The 21,990-nt window shown below is 25.1% G+C and overlaps 1 protein-coding gene and 1 long non-coding RNA gene across 3 annotated transcripts in view; one reads left to right on the top strand and one right to left on the bottom strand.

Moving 5' to 3' along the window:
• The window catches only part of LOC109173120 (beta-galactosidase 8-like), a 35,873-nt gene extending 14,276 nt beyond the window's left edge, over window positions 1-21,597 (bottom strand). The window contains exon 1 of the mRNA XM_019322383.1: window positions 21,513-21,597. Within this exon, the coding sequence (XP_019177928.1) occupies window positions 21,513-21,551 (39 nt within the window). The 5' untranslated portion in view covers window positions 21,552-21,597. The remainder of the gene's footprint in view (window positions 1-21,512) is intronic.
• Window positions 4,614-6,222, top strand: LOC109173138. 2 transcript variants are annotated; one of them, XR_002052853.1, is made up of 3 exons: window positions 4,614-4,824; window positions 5,171-5,216; window positions 6,056-6,222. It is a non-coding gene; the product is annotated as an uncharacterized LOC109173138 (long non-coding RNA). The 2 variants fall into 2 exon arrangements; XR_002052852.1 differs by having other exon boundaries at window positions 5,171-5,237.
• Window positions 21,598-21,990: the final 393 nt, after the last annotated feature.

Below are 21,990 nucleotides of genomic sequence, written 5' to 3'. Positions count from 1 at the left end.
AACATTCATGCACCTGGGTGTGCTTATAACTATATGTGCAACTATTTATAAGTATAGGTGCAACTACTTATAACTATAGGTGCACCTACTTTCACCTATAAGTGCATGTAATTTTGCCTTGTTAGCATTCACTTTCCGCAAACATTCATGCACCTGGGTGTGCTTATAACTATATGTGCAACTATTTATAACTATAGGTGCAACTACTTATAACTATAGGTGCACCTACTTTCACCTATAAGTGCATGTAATTTTGCCTTGTTAACATTCATTGATATGAGTTCAGCGGGTAGTAATACCCCTGAAAACCACTCGCAAACATTCATACACCTTGGTGCAACTACTTATAACTATTTGTGCAAATACTTAGAACTATAGGTGCAACTAAGTATTGATACTCAGTGTAAATTTTTACTTGCACCTATAATACATTTTACATGCACTTGTAATACATTTTACTTGCACTTCGATGTTCAATTATTTACGAAAATGCCACCGCGTTTTTTTTAAAAAAAATTAGTGTTTCTCATCCATTAGATCTGGACACGTGGACGAACAGAATTCATTCCTATTTCACGCTTGGATGAAGCATTCGCACCTGAGTGCGATTATATATATATATATATATATATATATATATATATATATATATATATATATATATATATATATATATATTATAAACATTCATTTATGTACCTAAATTTTTTTAATTTGGCTTTTTTTTTAATTATTTATGTCAAAATGTAGTTTTCATCTGTAAAAAACTTAATTTGGACACCTTTTGAAGGATTAAAAAAATGGCTTTGGTATTTTCTACATTTTTTAAAACAATTGAATATTGAACCTTTGATTGTTACCATGTCAAAGAATTTTATGGTTTTTAGTTATTTCCAAATTCCAATGCCAAAATTGTGTTGTGTAAGGCAGTTTTTGAGTCTTAAGAACACACAGTTATCTCAAATGACTATGATCTCAAATGACTATTATACTGATTGTTTTTGCACTTTACTAACCACTGTGAAATTTTTATGAGAAGCTATAGTAAGATGGATCAAGACAAAGTCCCATTGATAGGTAATTTTGTGCCAATCAGTTATAAAATTTTTGCATATAGCTGAATTGAAGTAATTTAAGCCATTTTTAATAATATTGTTCTATTTATTTTTGTTATTTAAAAGCTGTTATTTTTGTTATTTAATAACTATATTTATTTTGTATGAGAAAATTATGACTATTAATTGACAGAATAAAGTCAATAAACATAATAATCAACTCTATTATTCAGCATATTTATTTAACCTTCAAAAACAGTGATTATTCACATTGCCAAAATTCAGCCCAAAAAAAAAAAAAAAACAAAAGAAAAAAAAAAAAAAACCCAACCCAAATATCCTTAACCCTAATCCCTTAATATTGCGCAGCTTGATACTAAAACCCTCCTGCAATAATCTCTCTCTGTTTTCTTCATTCACCGGCATTCCGCCCTCATCCGACTCTCGACCTCGGCCCTCGGCTACTCCAGTTCTTCGCCCTCATCCGACTCTCGACCCTTTTGTTTAAATTAAAAAAAAAAAATTTCCCAGAAAATTTGACCCTGGTTAGGAATAAAATGCTGCTGAAAATTTGATTAGCTACTCTGAAGCAGGAACTTGATGTACGAAGAACTGATCGTTGTTGCTGGGTATTAAGAGAAAAAGAGGTAAACATATTTGCTATGGACGCTTTTGAACAATATTAGTAGAAGCAGAAACTACAGATCAGAGAAAAAGAGGTAAACATATTTGCTATGGACTCTTTTGAACAATATTAGTAGACGCAAAAACTACAGATCAGACCTTTTGAGTATATAGAAAGTAGCATGTACATGCTATGAGAAAATCTAAATTCCATCAAAGACCTAGTATTTTAGTCAAATACACCAAGTTGAAAATCTAAATTCCATCAAAGACCTAGTATTTTAGTCAAATACACCAAGTTGAAAATCTAAATTCCATCAAAGACCTAGTATTTGTCACTACACCAAGTTGAAAATCTAAATTCCATCAAAGACCTAGTATTTGTCACTACACCAAGTTTTTTTTTTCTACCTTGTGCAATACAATCTCATAGAAAACTAAAATGAATATCTGACTTAGATTATTTTTCTTTCCTCTTGCCTCCTATTGTAGTGGTTCCTTTCAATTTTCTTCATGAATGTTAAATATAATGATTTACTTTTGATTCTAAATCTGACTATACTCTTTGATGATTTCAGGTCTCAATGGAGTTTGAAACCTTCATCAAAAGTGTTTCTAACAGTACTGTATATGCTCTTGAAACCTTTAAAGAAGGTTATATTCCTATCAGTTTTGCCTCTCCGAGTCCACTTTTTCGTCATAACAAATTAGAAACACAATAAAAAGTTATGAAAATATCATTTGCATAAATATAAAGACTGATGGACGAAAATTGTCCGCGATGCACGGTGTAAATATTATATTAATAATAAAAAAAAGTGTTGTTTTACAATTTTTTTTTTTAAAAGATAATATTATTGAAAGAAAGAATAGATTACAAATTATTTAAAACCTCCGTGTAGACTTACATTAGTAGTAGAGAAAGAATTATTTTGTGATTCGTGTAATTTAAGACTAAATCTCTACATAATCTCAAATCATACCTGATATGATTATTGACATTGTTTATTTACACATAATTATGGCTCCAATTGGGTACTTAATGTATCGAGTGGTTGATTATTAATTTATAAAGAAAAACAATCAAATGGTAATTCAAAGAATTACATATTAGTATAAATTTATGTAACCAAACCCAATTCATTAATATAAATTTAACTAACCCAACCCCACAACACCAGTATAAAGAGAAAAGAGAATATCAATCAAACCTTGTTCGACAGTTTTGATGCTTCTTTAAATAGAGTTTATTTCATTTGTATAAATTCTTCCAAATTTGTTGTATTTATAATATTTATAAAAAAAATAATATTTATAATATTTATAATAGAGTTTTCAAAAATAATATTTATAATATTTTTTGTGTATTACTTTAACTAATTAAAGGCAAATGATGATATTACATTCTAGGAAAGAATGATATTACATTTTAGGTCATTATATAAAACTAAATAGTACCTAAGCTTTTACCAATGCATAAGTTTAGTGTGCTAATTTCACACATGCAATTGTCTCAAAGTAAGGTAATATCAACAATGTCTTTCCCTCATTTTTCTGGTAACTCCATAGCTTCCATCCAACAACCAACAATGTCCTGCTCTAGTTTGCTCCGTAGCAATTCTACTGCTCTCTCCAATGCCTAGATCTCTCTAGTAACTACCTCTCCGATTCAATTCCTTTGTAAATATGTTCCTGGCTATCTTTTCGTCTCCCTTGATCTCTCTGGTAATCTCCAAAAACATTCACCATGATCTCTCTGGTAACCTCCAACAACATTCACCATGATCTCGGATGCTAATCAAACATTCCATAAAAATATACAATGCATTTGTTGATATCTATACTGGAGTAAAGGATAAAAATAGTACAAAAAGTAATTTTCAAAAGCTCTAAACAATTAATACATTTTGATGCCCAAGATTTTGAACCTCGCTATAATTTGAATGGCATTTGGTAAACTATTAATGAACTAATACTGCTACTAACAATTCGATTTATACATACTTGCTATGTTCATTGCAACAGCCAACAATGTTTTGAAAATTGAAATTAGCTATAGCATTAAATGCAATGAATTCCTTAAGCCAATCATACGTCTGTAGCGTGTAATTACAGAAACTTGATTCTTTGTGAATATTTTATTTTTATTAAATGCATTCTCATGAATGAATACACTGCTTTAGTCTAAAACAAAGCAGAGGGAAAAAAAATACAAACAGGGCTATCTTTACAAACAATACTGGCAATCAAAACTATTTGAGTCTAAACCAAAGCATATGAAAATAAATACAAACATTGCTACTATCTTTACTGCTATCTCATATCTTTCACTTGCAAAAAAATATTCATAACCCACCAAAATATTAAAAACCACTCCGAATTATTTAATTGTAAATCAAGAATGACAATGATTTAATGACAAAGCCAAAATGCTAATTATTTAACTGTAAAGCCAAGAAATTACAAAAAAAAAAAAAAAAAAAAAAAAAAAAAAAAAAAAAAAAAAAACTAATGAAATATTGCATACACCACTCTTGAAATAGGAATGAAGAACACTACTTTTTTTAAAACAAACACCCACCATATACAGCCACCCAGCCACCCAGCCACTCAGCAACTCTTTGCTGCAAAGTATCCCCATATAAGCTGCCTGCATGCTTTTCCAAACCTCAACAAACAGCTCACCTTAAAACATAGATAAGCATGCTTTACCAAAAGTTGTGGCTTTATTATATTTATATATATATATATATAAATATATATATATATATATATATATATATATATATATATAAAATATACACATCGTATGAATATATATAACTATAAAAATATGCAATGATATGATGTGTGTGTACGTGTAACCTATCTAAGAAGCATAATGAATATATATTATAAAATAAAATATAAAAATAGAGGATGAAGGATCTGGAAGCTTATCCCCACCTTGTCGCAGTCTCGCCCATCACGCCTCAATCCTCTTCTACTCATTTCTTATCTTCATCCTTGCTCTTTCTCTCTGTCTCTCTCTATCTCTCAGATGGTTGAATATTGCTTAGCCACTCTCAATACATCACAAATTTGACAATCATACTACTTTAAATCTAAGCTAACAGTGAAGACGAAGGCTGGGACTATCATCGTTGTAAGTATAATCTATCTATCAAATGTATTTAATTCGTTTAATTTAGCCAAAAAAAAATTGTAGATTTATCTGTATGAATTTTTTGAACTCAAAGTCTGAGAAGGCATTATCTATGAATATCTTAAACGATCTTGAGCAATAGGTTCACTTAATCGTCTGTCTAAGATTTTTTTTTTACTATAAATTGTGAAATGCATGCGTTGGTAGCCTATTTTATTTCACGACAACGTACTTGTTCTATGATTATTTTTCTTGATTATTGTAGATCGATGAGTTTTTTCTTTCTTCTCTTTACCACAAATGCTTCTTAACTGTTTCCTTCCTGTTTTGTTTTGACATTTTGCAGAATGAGAAGCTTAAAAAAGGCGTTTGAAGAAAGATTGTTCAAATAAGTAGATTTCGTATATAGTAATGTATACTGAATACTGAATAAAGAAGTAAAATTGTATTTACCTTTGTGAATTGAAGTAATGTATATATATATATATATATATATATATATATATATATATATATATAAAAGTAAAATCCTCCTAACAAATTTTCCCCCCAAAACTTAGGGACATTTTTGTAATAATAATAATAATAATAATAATAATAATAATAATAATAATATAATAATAATAATATACAAACTAATGATTTTGTCTTAATTAATTCCTCCAATTAAGTTGTTACCAAAAGTATATCATTTCTTACCAATTCAATCAAAATATTAACCAATATATATATTATCATCACCATCAATCTCTTTACACCAATATCATCTTCTTCATGGCTTCCAAACTCTTTTCAAGTCTCTTCCTTCTATTAGTGGTTGCTTCATGTAAGTCTATTCATCTTTTATAAATAACACCCAAATTTGATTTCCTGAGATTAATATGAATACTTTTACTTCCTTCTGTTGGTGGTTGCTTCATGTAAGTCCATTCATCTTTTATAAATAAGACCCAAATTTGATTTCCTGAGATTAATATGAATACTTTCACTTTAATTTGGCTCTATGTGTGAATTTCTGGTTGTATGAGTTAGTAGTGAAATATCTAATTTTGATTATAGTTGTTGTTGTTGTTGTTACCGAATATTTTAACAGAAAAATTCTAGCATAGTCATCTTGCTGTTCCGTTGTCTCATCATTCAAAGAATCTCATACTCATCTCTCTGCTTTCTTTTCGTATGAAATTTCTACCTTTTTCTAACTATATTCCCCGTACTTCAATATGTTTTGCAGTTTGTATGGTATGGTATGAGCTTGAAGATACTTAAGGAGGCTCTACTTCAACAAAAGGAAATTGAGGAGGAAGAGCCTTGGTAACAGAACCCTAATGGATTAGTTTTTTGGAAGATTGTAGAGATGCGAAGAGATTTTTTTTTAATCAGAAGTTTGTGTGTGTTTTTTTATACAAATTTATAATTGTATATTTATATGAGATTTTTTTTAATTAGAAGTTTCAGTGTTTTTTTTTTTAATACAAATTTATAATTGTATATTTATATTAATAAATAATTATTAAGACAAGTATAATTTATTTTATATTGTGGACACATTATTTTTAATAAATTTGATTTAATAATAATATACCTTAATTATAAAAATTCTACCTAATAATTTTAGTACTAAATGCCATACAATAATTATCACATAAACAATGTTTAATAATTGACAAATTCTAATAGGCAATAAAATTACTATTATAAAATCAGTGACTTAATTAGTAATATATGTATAGTAATTTATCGTCTAATTATTGACTTAACTATTATATATAAAACCAACTTAATGATGTATTAATATTTTCTGCATACACTAATATGAAGTCTGGATAATTATTTGATTAATTATAATTAATTCTTTAATATTTAATTTCTTAAAATTATTATATTACAATAATTTCGTATATTGATATGTAGATTTTTTGATTTTGTGGATAACCGAATAAAATGTGATAAAATGACTTAATTAGTAATATATTCATAGTAGTTTGTCTAATTATTGGCTTAATTATCATATATAAAAACAGTCTATTAAAAGATGTGAAATGGCGTAATAATATTTTATGTATACACTAATCTGAAATCTGGATCATTATTTGATTAATTACAATTAATTCTTTAATATCTTATTTCTTAATATTATTATAGCACAATAATTTCAATAAGGGAAAATGACACTTTTTCCCCCTAAGTTATATACTTATAGCACTTTTTTCCCCTCAATTATTTATGTAAGCACATTAGCCCCCTCAATTATTTTAAAAGTGGTTGTTTTTCCCCCTGATATATTAAATTGACATTTCTACCCTTAAAGTAAATATTTTATTTATTTTACTTCTCCAACAAATTATTGTGTATATGTAGCAATGACCATGGTTCGGTTCGAACTGAACCGGACACTATAGCAATCGAATTAAAAGTTTCCGGTTATGACTCAGATCTAGAATCCAATATTTAGATTTCAATTTATTAAATTTATGAACCAAAAAAACTGGATGAACCGTGAACCGGCGGTTCCGGATCCGGTTCGTGATTTTGAACCGTCTTTATTTTAAATTTTATTTTATTTTTTATTTTAAAATAGTCTAAATTCAACAATAAATGTATTTTATTTTTTCAGTTCGGAACATGAACCGACCATTTTGATTTGCGATTTTAATAAACTCTAAATATCGCGTTTTGATTCTAAATTGTAATTGGAATATTTTGGTTTGGTTGCTATAATATCTGTTTGGTTTGAACCAAATTATAGTAATAATTTGTTGGAGAAGAAAAATAAATGAAATATTTATTTTAAATATTTATTTTAAGGGTAAATATGTCCATTTAACATTTTAGGGGGGAAAAGAGCCACTTAAATAATTCAGGGGGGAAAAGTGCTATAAGTATATAACTCAGGGGGAAAAAGTGCCATTTTCCCTTTCAATAATATGTAGATTTTTTTATTTATTTTTTTTGTGGACGGCCTAATAAAAGGTTATAAAATGGTTTAATTAGTATTATATGCATATGTATAGACGTATAGTAGCTTCAAAAAAGTAATATGTCTATAGTAATTTGTTTAATTATTGACTTAATTACCAAATATAAAAACAACCTATTAATTACCATATGAATAATAATAACTGTATAGTAATATGAATTGAATAATTTTTAGTGTAATTAGAATAATGATTATTACTGTACTAATCTTGCCATTATTAGCTTTACTACACTTAATTCTTTAATTAGCAAAATAATAATTTCTTAATTTTACTAAAATCTATTCAACTAATTTATCACTGTGGGTAAGTAGTGAGAAGTCCAAACACTTTTTGTGTAGTACTATTGACTCGACAAATTATGCTATTGAATCGTGTCCACCTTACAAGGTAGACACGGTTCTAAGATTGTTCAATATTATGAATATATATAGTTCAAAAATTATGAGCAAAAAAGTAATATATCTATAGTAATTTGTCACTTAATTACCAAATATAAAAACAACCTATTAATTACCATATCTATATCTATATCTATATATATATAAAAGTAAAATCCTCCTAACAAATTTTCCCCCCAAAATTTTTGTAGTAAAACTTATTTGGTAAGTAAATGTCAAATGGAAATTAAATAAAATAAATAATAATAATAATTTTACTACCTTAAATAAATAAATTATTATACTTTCCTTTTGAATTAGTATTTTCTACCTATAAATACAAGGGCTTCTTCAATCAAAGAATCTCAGACTCATCTCTCTGCTTTCTTTTTGTATGAATTTTTTACATTTTTCTAACTATATTCTCACGTACTTCAATATGTTTTGCAGTTTATATCGTCTGGTATGAGTTTGAAGATATTTAAGGAGGCTCTACTTCAACAAAAGAAAATTGAGGAGGAAGAGCATTTGTAACAGAACCATATTGGTTTAGTTTTTATGAAAGATTGTAGAGATGCGATCGAGGATGATAAAGACGGTAATTTTGATGATTTTGTAAGATTTTCTGAAACTTAGAGTTAGTATGTTGATTTTGAGATTTGTACATGCCATTCAAGTTTCTATGTTTTTTTTAACAAGCATAGTTCATTTTACAACATTTTTATAATATACATACATACATATATATATATATATATATATATATATATATATATATATATATATGTATATATATATATATATATATATATATATATATATATATTTATTTATTTATATATCTGTAGTATAATATAATATAATAATAATAATGATGTTATTAACTTAAATAAATAAATAAATTATTATTCTTTCCTTTTAAATTAGTATTTTATGCCTATAAATATAAATTAGTATTTTCTACCTTAAATAAATAAATTATTTTGCCTAATTTATATTATATTCTTTAAGCTACTTTTGACATGATATCTTCGTAGCCCATTTTATTATATTGAGCCTTGGTACACAAGTCCAAATCAAATATATGTATGTACACGCATAACAATAATCCTAATCTATCTATATAACTATAATTAAAAGTAAAATCCTCCTAGCTAAATTTTTCCCCCAAAACTTAGAGACATTTATGTAATATCATCCATTATTTATATATAGATTTATTATATGCCATTATATTCAAATCAAATTATAGTAATTTTATATTCATCTCCATTTATATTAGATATATTCCTATTTCCGTGTATTATAGGACTTCAATATATTAGGCATAATCAGACTCAAATCAAATCAAATTATAGTAATTTTATATTCATCTCCATTTACATCCTAATAGTATTCCACTATTCCTATTTTCGTGTATTATAGGACTTCAATATATTAGACATAATTAGACATGCCTAATAACATTTACCGTGCAGAATATATTATTATATTGGTTAAATTTAATTATGGTGAATATTTAATTTTAATTATGACCATTAACATTCAATATATTAGGCATAATTAGACATGCCTAATTTTTATTGTGGGGATGACAACTCAAAGGAGTGCGAATCGTAAATATATGTGTATTATTTTTTTTTTTCATGTTTATATTCACTACCATTATATTTTTAATATATATATATATATATATATATATATATATATATATATATATATATATATATATATATATATCATATTAATACTGTATTTTTTTTCCTGAATAATTTTAGGCTTAGTTTGTTGATGTATCAATAACATTGTTCAATCTCTGTGAATAAGGATTATTCCTTTGTTGTGTAGTACCATACAGAATTTACTATACAATCATGTAAATGAAAATTAAAAGTTTCATATTTAGGTCTTATTAATATATATGCAATTGCATATATTGAAAAAGTAGTATATAAATTTAATAAAGTATATTTTATTGGTAGTTTTATTTTAAAAAAATGCAATATTTCGCAACTATTTCAGGTAAGCACTTTAGCAAGTTGTTTGTATATTATATTTATTAATTACTTTATTATTTTTTTTATTTTGTGAATATATTTCATGCATGAAAATTGAATTGTAGATGTATCATATCCAATTCTTTATCATAATATTCTTTTTTATTTTATTGTGATGAAGATTGTATTTATGAGTTTAGACATGGGATGGATTAACAACTATCATATTCTTTTTAATTTAATTGTGATGAAGATTATACAGATGAGTCATGAGTTTAGACATTGGACAAATTAACATGGATGTTAGTAAAGGATGTGGCAACACCTAACTTGCACAATTAATATATAGATTAATTAGTCTTGGTGTAATCAGAATTACTAATAAATGAGAATATAGATTTTCTTTTGTTATTTACTAAGATGTTTGTAATAATTTGTTATTTTAAAACAGTGTATTAAAAGTTTATTATTTTAGCTAATTACCCATTTTAAATATCAAATCTTATTTAATTGATAGTATGTTTTTGGAAATCAATAAAATAATAGTATTTTTTTTTTCAATTGTAATATCGCAATGTTTCCTATATTACATAACAAAACTTTAAAATGAATAAAGGTTACATATCGTATTTACACAAGAAACTTATTTACAATAATAGTTGTTAGTATCATAAAATCACTTCAACATAGAAATATTAAAAAAAAATTATTATTAATAATTAACTAATTAATATGTATTTAAAAGAATCATTGACTGAGAATAAAAATGGCATGAAAAGTAGATCAATTTGAAAAGGAAATGATAATTAATACTTGATTAAAAATGACACAGAATATATTACTGAAAATAAAAATATATATATAAATATGTTATTAATAATTAACTAATTAATATGTATTAAAAAATCATTGACTGAGAATAAAAATGGCATGCAAATTAGACCAATTGAAAAAGAAAACGATAATTAATATTTGATTAAAAATGGCATAAAATATATAAATTCTAAATATATATCGACAATTATATTAATAATTATAGTATAAATTAATTGATATGTATCGAGACTATGTGGTCTAATGGTATCTGGGTTGGACTTCCATTTGGAAGGTTGTAAGTTTGAGCCTTAATGGAGGTGTTATTGGTTCTTTGTGTTTCAGTAAGTTGAGAAAGTATAAAATAATTGACTGAGATTAAAAATGACACGAAATATACAAATTATGATATATTTTTAAAAAAAGATCTCCAAATTAACAATGTCAAAAATGAAACGAATTAACAATAGTATATGTAAATTGGAAATAATAATTAATAATTTATTGGAAATAAAAAAATTATATTAATAATTATCTAATTAATATGTATTAAAAAAGAATTATTGATTGGTAATAAAAATGACATGAAAATTAGGCCGGAAAAGAAAATGATAATTAATACTTGATTAAAATGGATTACAATATATTACTGGAAATAAAGAAATATGTTATTAATAAATAACTAATTAATATGCAATAAAAAAGAATCATTGATTGAAAATAAAAATAAAATTAAAATTACTCCAATTAGAAAAGAAAATAATAATTAATATTTGATTGAAAATGACATGAAATATATAAATTCAAAATATATATCGACAATTATATTAATATTTATAGTATAAACTAATTGATATGTATTAAAACAATATTTGACTAAGAATAGAAATGACATGAAAATTAGCACAATTGGAAAATTTAATGATTATTAATACTTAATTAAAAATTAAAAATAATTTCAAATTAACTCAAATGAAAAAGAAAAATGGCCAAACAGCCCAAACAATACTATAGGTAAATTGAAAAAATAATTGACTGTGATTAAAAATGCCACAAAATACATAAATTATGGTATAATATATATTTAAGAAAAAAAACGATCCCCATATTAACTATGTAGGAAAGGAAACGGATTAACTATTGTATATGTAAATTGAAAAATATATTTGTTATTAATAATTTACTAAAAATATTAAAAAAATCTGTTATAAATAATTAACTAATTAATATGTATCAAAAAAGAATCATTGAATGAGAAAAAAATGGCATGGTTGAAAAAGGAAATGAGATATATATATATATATATATATATATATATATACATATACATATATATATATATATATATATATATATATATATATATACATATATATATACATATACATATATATACATATATATATATATATATATATATATATATATATATTTGAAAACACGAAATGATAATTAATACTTAATTAAAAATGGCATATAATATATTGCAGGAAGTTTAATGATAAAAATAATTGACTGAAATTAAAAATGAATCAAAATATACAAATTATGGTATAATATTTTATTTATTAAAAAAAATATCCAAATTAACAATGCCGAAAATGAAACACATTAACAATAGTATATGTAAATTAGAAAAAGGTATCTGTTATTAATAATTTATTGAAAATAAAAAACATTATATTAATAATTATCTAATATAATTAATATATATTAAAAAGAATTATTCGTTGGTAATAAAAATGACATGAAAATTAGGCTAATTAAAAAATAAAATGATAATTAATACTTGATTAAAATAGATCAGAATATATTACTGAAAATAAAGAAATGTGTTATTAATAAATAACTACTTAATATGTAATAAAAAAGAATCATTGATTGAAAATAAAAATGGAATGAAAATTAGTCCAATTACAAAAGGAAATAATAATTACTATTTGATTGGAAATGTCATGAAATATATAAATTAAAAATATATATCGGTAATTATATTAATATTTATAGTATAAACTAATTGATATGTATAAAAATAATATTTGACTAAGAATAGAAATGACATGGAAATTAGCACAATTGAAAAATGTATTTGTTAATTAGAAAAATAATTCACTGATATTAAAAATGACACAGAATACATAAATTATAGTATAATATATTTTAAGAAAAAAATGATCCCCATATTAACTATGTAGGAAAGGAAACGGATTAACTATTGTATATGTAAATTGGAAAAGGTATCTGTTATTAATAATTTACTAGAAATATATAAAAAAAATCTGTTATAAATAATTAACTAATTAATATGTATCAAAAAAAAAAATCTTTGAATGAGAAAAAAATGGCATGGTTGGAAAAGGAAATGATATATATATATATATATATATATATATATATATATATATATATATATATATATATATATATATATATATTGAAAACGGGAAATGATAATTAATACTCGATTAAAAATGATACAGAATATATTACTGGAAATATATAAAATATTTTATTAATAATTAACTAATTATTATATATTAGAAAAGTATCATTGATTGAAAATAAAAATGGAATGAAAGTTAGGCTAATTGAAAAAATAAATGATAATTAATACTTGATTGAAAATGGCACGAAATAATTAAAGAGAGAGCTCATCTATATAAAAGGAACAATGATCCTCTTATAAACATAATTGCTTGCCCATCAATGTAGGCAAGTATTAAGAAGTCAAAAGGTTCTTATTTAAGAAGCTTTAACTTTGTCTTTTTATTTTAGTTTTTATTTATTTATTTATTATTAGTGGGGGTTGTGGAAAATTAACCCAAAATGTATGTGTTGTATTAATTTTTAGCAGTTTGGAGCAAATTACTGAGTTATTATATAATATATTTTGGTGTTTCGATTAAAGCTAAAATGTTAAAATGACTGAATTTATTAAAATTTTGGCGAATTGATCAATAATCACCACCACCACCACCACCACCACCATCATCATCCAAACAAAACAATATACAAAGTTTTTTTTTTTAAAAAAAATTTTTTAGAAGTAAAGGAAAATTAAAAATGGAAAGGAAATATTTCAGTAATAATATTTTACATCATCAAGTAGTAAAGACATATTTTAAAAAATAGTAAATGTAAATTAAAAATCATCAAATTAAAATGTAACGGAAATTAGGTAAAAATATCACTACATCTATATTCTAATTGACTGAAAATAAAAAAAAAATAATTAACTGAAAATGAATCTAATATTACTAATTGACTGAAAATATAAAATGAAATGAATATTAATAATTGACTGCAAATAAAAAATGATCCATAATTGACTAAAAAAAGACAAATAAATGGTCAGATCATTGCATTTTAATTAAAAATGGAATGAAAATTAAAAATTTGAGGAAAAAAATATTTCAATAATAATATTCTACATTATCAATAGTAAATGCATATTTTTTACAATAGTAAAGGTAAATTAAAAATGGAACGGAAATATTTCAATAATAATATCTACATCATCAATTAAAAATGGAACGAAAATTAGGTAAAAATATCACTGCATTTGATATTCTAATTGACTGAAAATAAAAAAATAATAATAATTTGATGAAAATGAATCTGATATCACTAATTGTGAAAATATAAAAGGATAACTAATTGAGTAATATTCTACCATTATATATTTTAACCCAAATAACCTGTCCCGATGAATTGAAGGTGTTAGCTCTAGATGAAGATGAACAAGATTGCGTTGTCACTACCAATGTCGTCTACAAAGAGGTTTCAATAATGTGTAAATATAATCGGGGATATTAAGTTTTTTTTTTTTAAAATGAAAAAATTGCTATATATCTTGACAAAAAAATATATCTTCCATACAAATGAATAAGGATACCAATTCATTTCTATAACTGAATTGTTAGAGAACGAACACATTTGCCTAATTTATGAAAATACTAAATAATGATAAATAAAATCTTCAAAGTTATAGCACCATAGGTGTACATCTAGACATTAGCTATTAATTTGAGCAATTATTTACACAAATTCAAACAATAATAACATCAAAATATATAAACGATGCAAACCATATCTTTAATTGCACTATATAATATTGGATGTTCTAATTTAAATAATTATATATCGATTCATGTATTCTTACTATATTACAACAAATTCATTCTGTGCATCGCACGGGTGCAAATACTAGTGAATAATAATAACTGTATAGTAATATGAATTGAATAATTTTTAGTGTAATAGAATAATGATTATTACTGTACTAATCTTGCCATTATTAGCTTTACTACACTTAATTCTTTAATTAGCAAAATAATAATTTCTTAATTTTACTAAAATCTATTCAACTAATTTATCACTGTGGGTAAATAGTGAGAAGTCCAAACGCTTTTTGTGTAATACTATTGACCTGACAAATTATGCTATTGAATCGTGTCCACCTTACAAGGTAGACACGGTTCTAAGATTGTTCAATATTATGAATATATATAGTTAAAAAATTATGAGCATATAATAGTGTTGTGAACATAATTATGAACATATAGTTATGTAATTATGAATATAGATAGTTAAATAATATTTTTGGTGTTTTGATTAAATATAAAATGTTAAACCGGCGAATTTCTTAAAATTTTGACGACTTTGTCAAATAATCAAATTACAACAACAACAACAACAACAACAACAACAACAACAACAACAACAACAACAACAACAACAATAATAATAATAATAATAATAATAATAATAATAATAATAATAATAATAATCCAAATACAACTATATATAAAATAAATTTAAAATTATTTACAAAAAAAAACAAACAAGGGGTAGCCAGTCAGCCACGGGCTCCCTTTGTAAATGATGTGAGATCATTTTGATCCCATATTAAAAATGTTTGAAAAGAAAGAGTTCCTCTATATAAGAGGAGCAATGATGCAAACACATTTTGATCCCACATTGAAAATGTTTAATTTGAAAAGAAAGAGCTCCTCTATATAAGAGGAGCAATGCTCCTCTTACAAACATAATTGTTTGCCCATCAATGTGGGTAAGTATTGAGAAGTCAAAATGTTTTTATTTAAGAAACCTTAGCTTTGTCTTCTTCTTTTAGTTTTATTTATTATTTATTATTAGTGAGGGTTGTGAAAGATTAACCCAAAATGTATGTATTGTATTAGTTTTTAGCAGTTTGCAGCAAATTACTAAGTTATTATATAATATTTTTGGTGTTTTGAATAAAGTTAAAATGTTCAAATAACAAATTTGTTAAAATATTGGTGAATTTATCAATAATCAAATAATAATAATAATAATAATAATAATAATAATAATAATAATAATAATAATAATAATAATAATAATAATAATAATCCAAAAAACGATATACAAAATAAAATTAAAATTAAAAATAATAAGTAGGAGACAAAAGAGAGCCACGGGCTCACTTTGTAAATGATGTTGGATCATTTTGATCCCATATTGAAAATGTTTGGAAAGAGGAGCTTTTGAGCTCCTCTATATAAGAGGAGCAATGCTCATATTACAAACATAATTGTTTGTTCGTCAATGTGCGCAAGTATTGAGAAGTCTAAATGTTTTTTTTAAAAGTACTATTGACCCGGTAAATTATGCTATGAAACCGTGTCCACCTTGCAAGGTAGACACAGTTTGAAAATTGTTCATAATTATGAATACATTGTTCAAAAATTATAAACATATAGTTCTATAATTATGAACACAGTGTTGTGAACATTATTATGAACATATAGTTATGTAATTATGAATATAGAGATTCAATAATTGTGAATATGAAATTCAAAAATTATGAATATATAGCTTTATAATTATGAACATATACAGTTTTGTAATTGTAAATATAGAGTTCAATAATTATGAATACGAAGCTCAAAGATTATAGATATATAGCTTTATAATTATGAACATATAGTTCAGTAATTATGAGCATAAAATTGTGTCCACCTTGCAAGGTAGACATGGTTCCACAGCATAACTATTCGGTTGACCATGTTACATGTAACATCTGTTCATATAAACTTTCTCAACATATTGAGCCCAACGAGTCAAAAGACTCTTATTTAAGAAACCTTATTTTAGTGGCTTTTTTTTTTCTTCTAATTTTTTAATTTATTAAGGGGTCTGGGAAATATTAACCCAAAATATATATGTGTTGTTTTAGTTTTAGCAGTTTGGAACAAATTACTGAGTTATTAAATAATATTTTTTTTATTAAAGATAAATTGTTAAAATGGAGAATTTGTTAAAATTTTGGCAAATTTTATCAATAATCAAATAATAATAATAATAATAATAATAATAATAATAATAATAATCCAAACAAAACGATATTCAAAATAAAGTTAAAATTAAAAAATATATACAAGAAGAAGACAAAAGGGAGCCACGGGTTCCCTTTATAAATGATGTGAGATCATTTTGATCTTACATTGAAAATGTTTGAAAAGAGGAGAGCTCCTCTATATAATAGGAGCAATGCTCCTCTTATAAATATAATTGTTTGCCTATCAATGCAGGCAAGTATCATGAAGTCCAATTTTTTTTAAAATTTTTTTTTATTTAGAAGTAAAGGAAAATAAAAAATGGAAAAATTATTTCAATAATAATATTCTACATTATCATTTATCAATAGTAAATGCATATTTTAAATAATAGTAAAGGTAAATAAAAAATGGAACGGAAATATTTCAATAATAATATCTACATCATCAATTGAAAATGGAATGAAAATTAGGTAAAAATATCACTGCATTTGATATTTTAATTGACTAATTGACTGAAAATAAAAAAGAATAATTGGCTGAAAATGAATATGATATTACTAATTAACTGAAAATATAAAAAGATAACTAATTGCGTGATATTCTACCATTATATATTTTCACCCAAGTAACCTGTCATGGTGGATTGAAGGTGTTAGCTCTAGACGAAGATGAACAAGATTGTGTTGCCACTACCAATGTTGTCTACAAAGAGGTTTCAATAATGTGTAAATGTAATCGGTGATATTAAGTTTTATTTTTTTAAATAAAAATAAAAAATTGCTATATATCTAGACAAAAAAATATATCTTCCATACAAATGAATAAGCATAGTAATTCATTTCTATAACTGAGTTGTTAGAGAACAAACACATTTGCCTAATTTATGAAAATACTAAACAATGATAAATAAAATCTTCAAAGTTATAGTACTGTATGCGTACATCTAGACATTATATATTAATTCGAGCAATTATTTACACAAATTTAAGCAATGATAACATCAAAATATATAAACGATCCAAACCATATCTTTAATTGTACTATATACAATTTGATGTTCTAATTTAAATAATTATATATCGATTCCTATATTCATAATATATTACAACAAATTCATTCCGTGCATCGCACGGGTGCAAATACTAGTAAATGAAAAAAAAAAAAACTGATGTTTAACATCCTAATGTTCAAAACTACGTAGATTTATATGGGCGGGAAAATGCAACAATTTGATTGGCTATGGCTATATGGCTTTAATATATAGAAGGATTATTATTATTATTATTATTATTATTATTATTATTATTATTATTATTATTATTATTATTATTATTATTATTATTATTATTAAATATATGTATACCGTTAGGTCATTTTACATGTTAATCTAAACAACTAACTTTTTTAAATATCTTTTTACCAATCGTTGATATAATTTGCAGGTCAAATATGCTAATGCTAACCGCTAATTGTTGATTGTCAAACAAGGACATTGTGAGATAGTTCTCACTTCAATTTGTTGTGTGATTTGAATACTCTCTTTGTCAACAAATCCCTCAAGTAGTTAATATGATTGACTTTAATAAATATATATTTTTTAATTTTTTCATGGTATTAATAAAATACTTGGTAAATAAATATATAGCATTATTTTGTATTATAACTTTGATATTTAATTAAAAAATAGTGCACAAAAAAGATAATAGACAATGTAGTGAATATAATCAATTGATGAATTTGAATGTAAAGAATTTTTACATTGGAGAAAAATAAAAACAATATAACTAATAAAATTATTTCTCTTAATTAATTTATTGATAATGATTTTTTTTTTTAATAAAGACATTGTAGGGACAATGTAGCCAATATAATCAATTGCTGAATTTGAATGTAAAGAATTTTTATATTTGACAAAAATAAAGACAATATAACTAATGAAATTATTTGACTTATTTAATTTATTGATAATGAATAATTTTTTTTTTTAATAAAGACATTGTAGACTCATAATTCTAAATTAAAGAAATGCATATGTATTATTTTTTGATGTAGCTACTAAATTATTATTTAATTTAATAAGAGTAAAATAGAGTACTAATTATGCCAACTTTGACTGGGATGAGATTCGAACATAAGAGCTTTCTTATTGAAAATGAGTAAGTTAACGGTGAACTATCAGAAATTAACGGAAAAGGTAATATTTAACGGAAAAGTTAACGGATAATCATATTCATTAAGGATAAATTAGGAAATCTTAAGGAAAAATTAAAATTTGATCAATCTGAGCCATTCATTTGATTAATAAATGTGACCGCCTTTTTTTCTGCCCATTATAGGCCTAACTCTCTTGGGCTCTTATTAGTATATAGTAGATATATATATATATATACACTAACTTTTTAATAGTTTGTAATATTGATTAGTTTTTTAATAGTTTACAAAGAAAGTTAGGTAAAGTAAAATCAAGTACGAAAATATAAAATTCGCCTAAGTGTGAATGCATATTAATAGATTTGTAAGATCATTATTTTTTGTGTGTGTAAACCACGAGGTAGTCCGAGTCTTTCTCTGTCCGTTTAACTTTGTAAGATCATTATTGCAAATGAGATTAGCAATATGAATGCATTTTTTGTCATCTTTATTGTCTTAACTTTTAAATATTAAAATGTATAACTATACTTACATTTTTAATAAAATTAGTTCTGCTTTATATCATAACATTACAACAATACTTATAAATTTTTGTTCGTGCATCGCACGGGGCAAATACTAATATATATATATATATATATATATATATATATATATATATATATATATATATATATATATATATATATATATATATATATATATTCTTAAAATTTTATTATTATTATTATATGGTTGTGATTATTACTAAAAGAGTTCTACTACATGTACTCTCTAGTTCTACTCCCTCCCTTTTACTCCCTGATGTGGCAATTGATGATTTGTTATCTTCATCATGTGGGTCCTAATGAAAATGTCAACATAAAAATTTTGTGAAAAGGAAGTAAAAGTTCGGAGTTGAATTTAGGAGTAGAAGTAGTATTTTCCTTACTAAAATAATAGTTGGCTCGACACACAAAGTTGTTACTTTGTATGTATTACCGACAAGTGTACGTTTATTTTTAGAAAATATTATGTGTATTCCCATTTGTTACTCTCAATTTTTACTCACACACACAAAATCTTGATATAGACATTTGTATTGTGATCCACATAAAAAAAATAGCTTATCAGTGTCTGTCATATCAAGAAGTAAAAGTTGAGGAATAAAATTTTAGAGTCCATGTAATAGAACTCTTTATTTTTAGTGCAACATTGAAACTTGCAAAAATTTTTAGTGAAATTTTTATATTGCAACTGCCGGAGTGCCGGGTTCAATCTATCTTTACCTTAGTCAATCACCATATGCATTTGATGATTTGAATTTTTTATTTTTATTTTTATTTTTAGAGTCCATGTTAGCCAAAGTGTTATCTAATCCTGCAAGAATAACAATCACCCGCTTTAGCTTTGATCAAATCCTCAAGCCCTATCCGAGTATCTTTAAGGATAATGTACATTGCAATGCTCTTACTATGATAACTAGTAAATTACCCGTGCGATGCACGGATACAATTTTTTATTATATATTTAGATAATAAAATTATAGATGAAATTATAAACAATTTTAATATTTGAAAGTGTACATTTATTTGATTATAAGATTAATTCTAATTATACTAATATATGTGTAATTATTAACTTAATTACCATAATAATTATTAATCAATTATACTAATATCTGTGCAATTAATTTCTTAATTACTATAATAATTATTAGGTAATTATACAAATATTGCCCAATTACCCGTGCGATGCGCGTGCGATGAATTTTTTTATTATATATTTAGATAATAAAATTAAAGATGAAATTATAAATGATTCTAATGTTGAATCAATTAACCTCGGGGCTATGAAAGCTATGTTGGGGTCTTCAACAATTGGGAAAGATACAAGAGCTTAACAGAGAGAGAGAATGAGGAGAGGAAGCTTTCTCACATCAGGAGTGCTCCGAGGATAGTGGATGGAGCCGAAGATCAAGACCCTCCGTTTGCCGTCAATGACCAATGCACGGTGATCATACGTCACATTGGCGGCAAACGGCGCCAAGCACTGCAACAGAACCAACGCGAGCACCACCGCCACACCTCCCCTCATTTTCACCGTCATCGCCACTCAACTAACCGCTCATCAAAAGCCCAGTCTTTATTCCTCCCCAAGAACACACACACACACAGAGACAATGAGACACTCGTTAGTCGTTACTGTTGTGTGCAGAAATGGGATTTCTCAAAAGTTCTTTCTTTGAAGCGCTAATTTCGGAGGTTTCTTTGGCCAATACCTTAAATTTTTTTGAGAGTTTATCTTACAAGTTGCGTAACTTAAGATTTTATGAGAAAGGAGCGGTCGAGCTCTCTATCATGCTTCGTGGCCGCCGTGCCACCGCTCTTATCCTGAGCCCACCTGACGACGTCGATCGGTTCGTCGCCTTCTGCTTCGTTATTAGTTGCTCACTCTTCTGCAACTAAGCTTTGCTTAATGCTTGATATATAGATATATCAAATATTTATATATAGTTGAAAGGAGAAGAAAAATGAAACAACCTTAA

Source organism: Ipomoea nil, unplaced genomic scaffold (assembly GCF_001879475.1).
Source record: "Ipomoea nil cultivar Tokyo-kokei standard unplaced genomic scaffold, Asagao_1.1 scaffold0146, whole genome shotgun sequence".
Lineage (NCBI taxonomy): Eukaryota > Viridiplantae > Streptophyta > Magnoliopsida > Solanales > Convolvulaceae > Ipomoea > Ipomoea nil.
The sequence above is the reverse complement of the archived record's forward strand: the minus strand, read 5'-3'. Positions and strand labels throughout refer to the sequence as shown.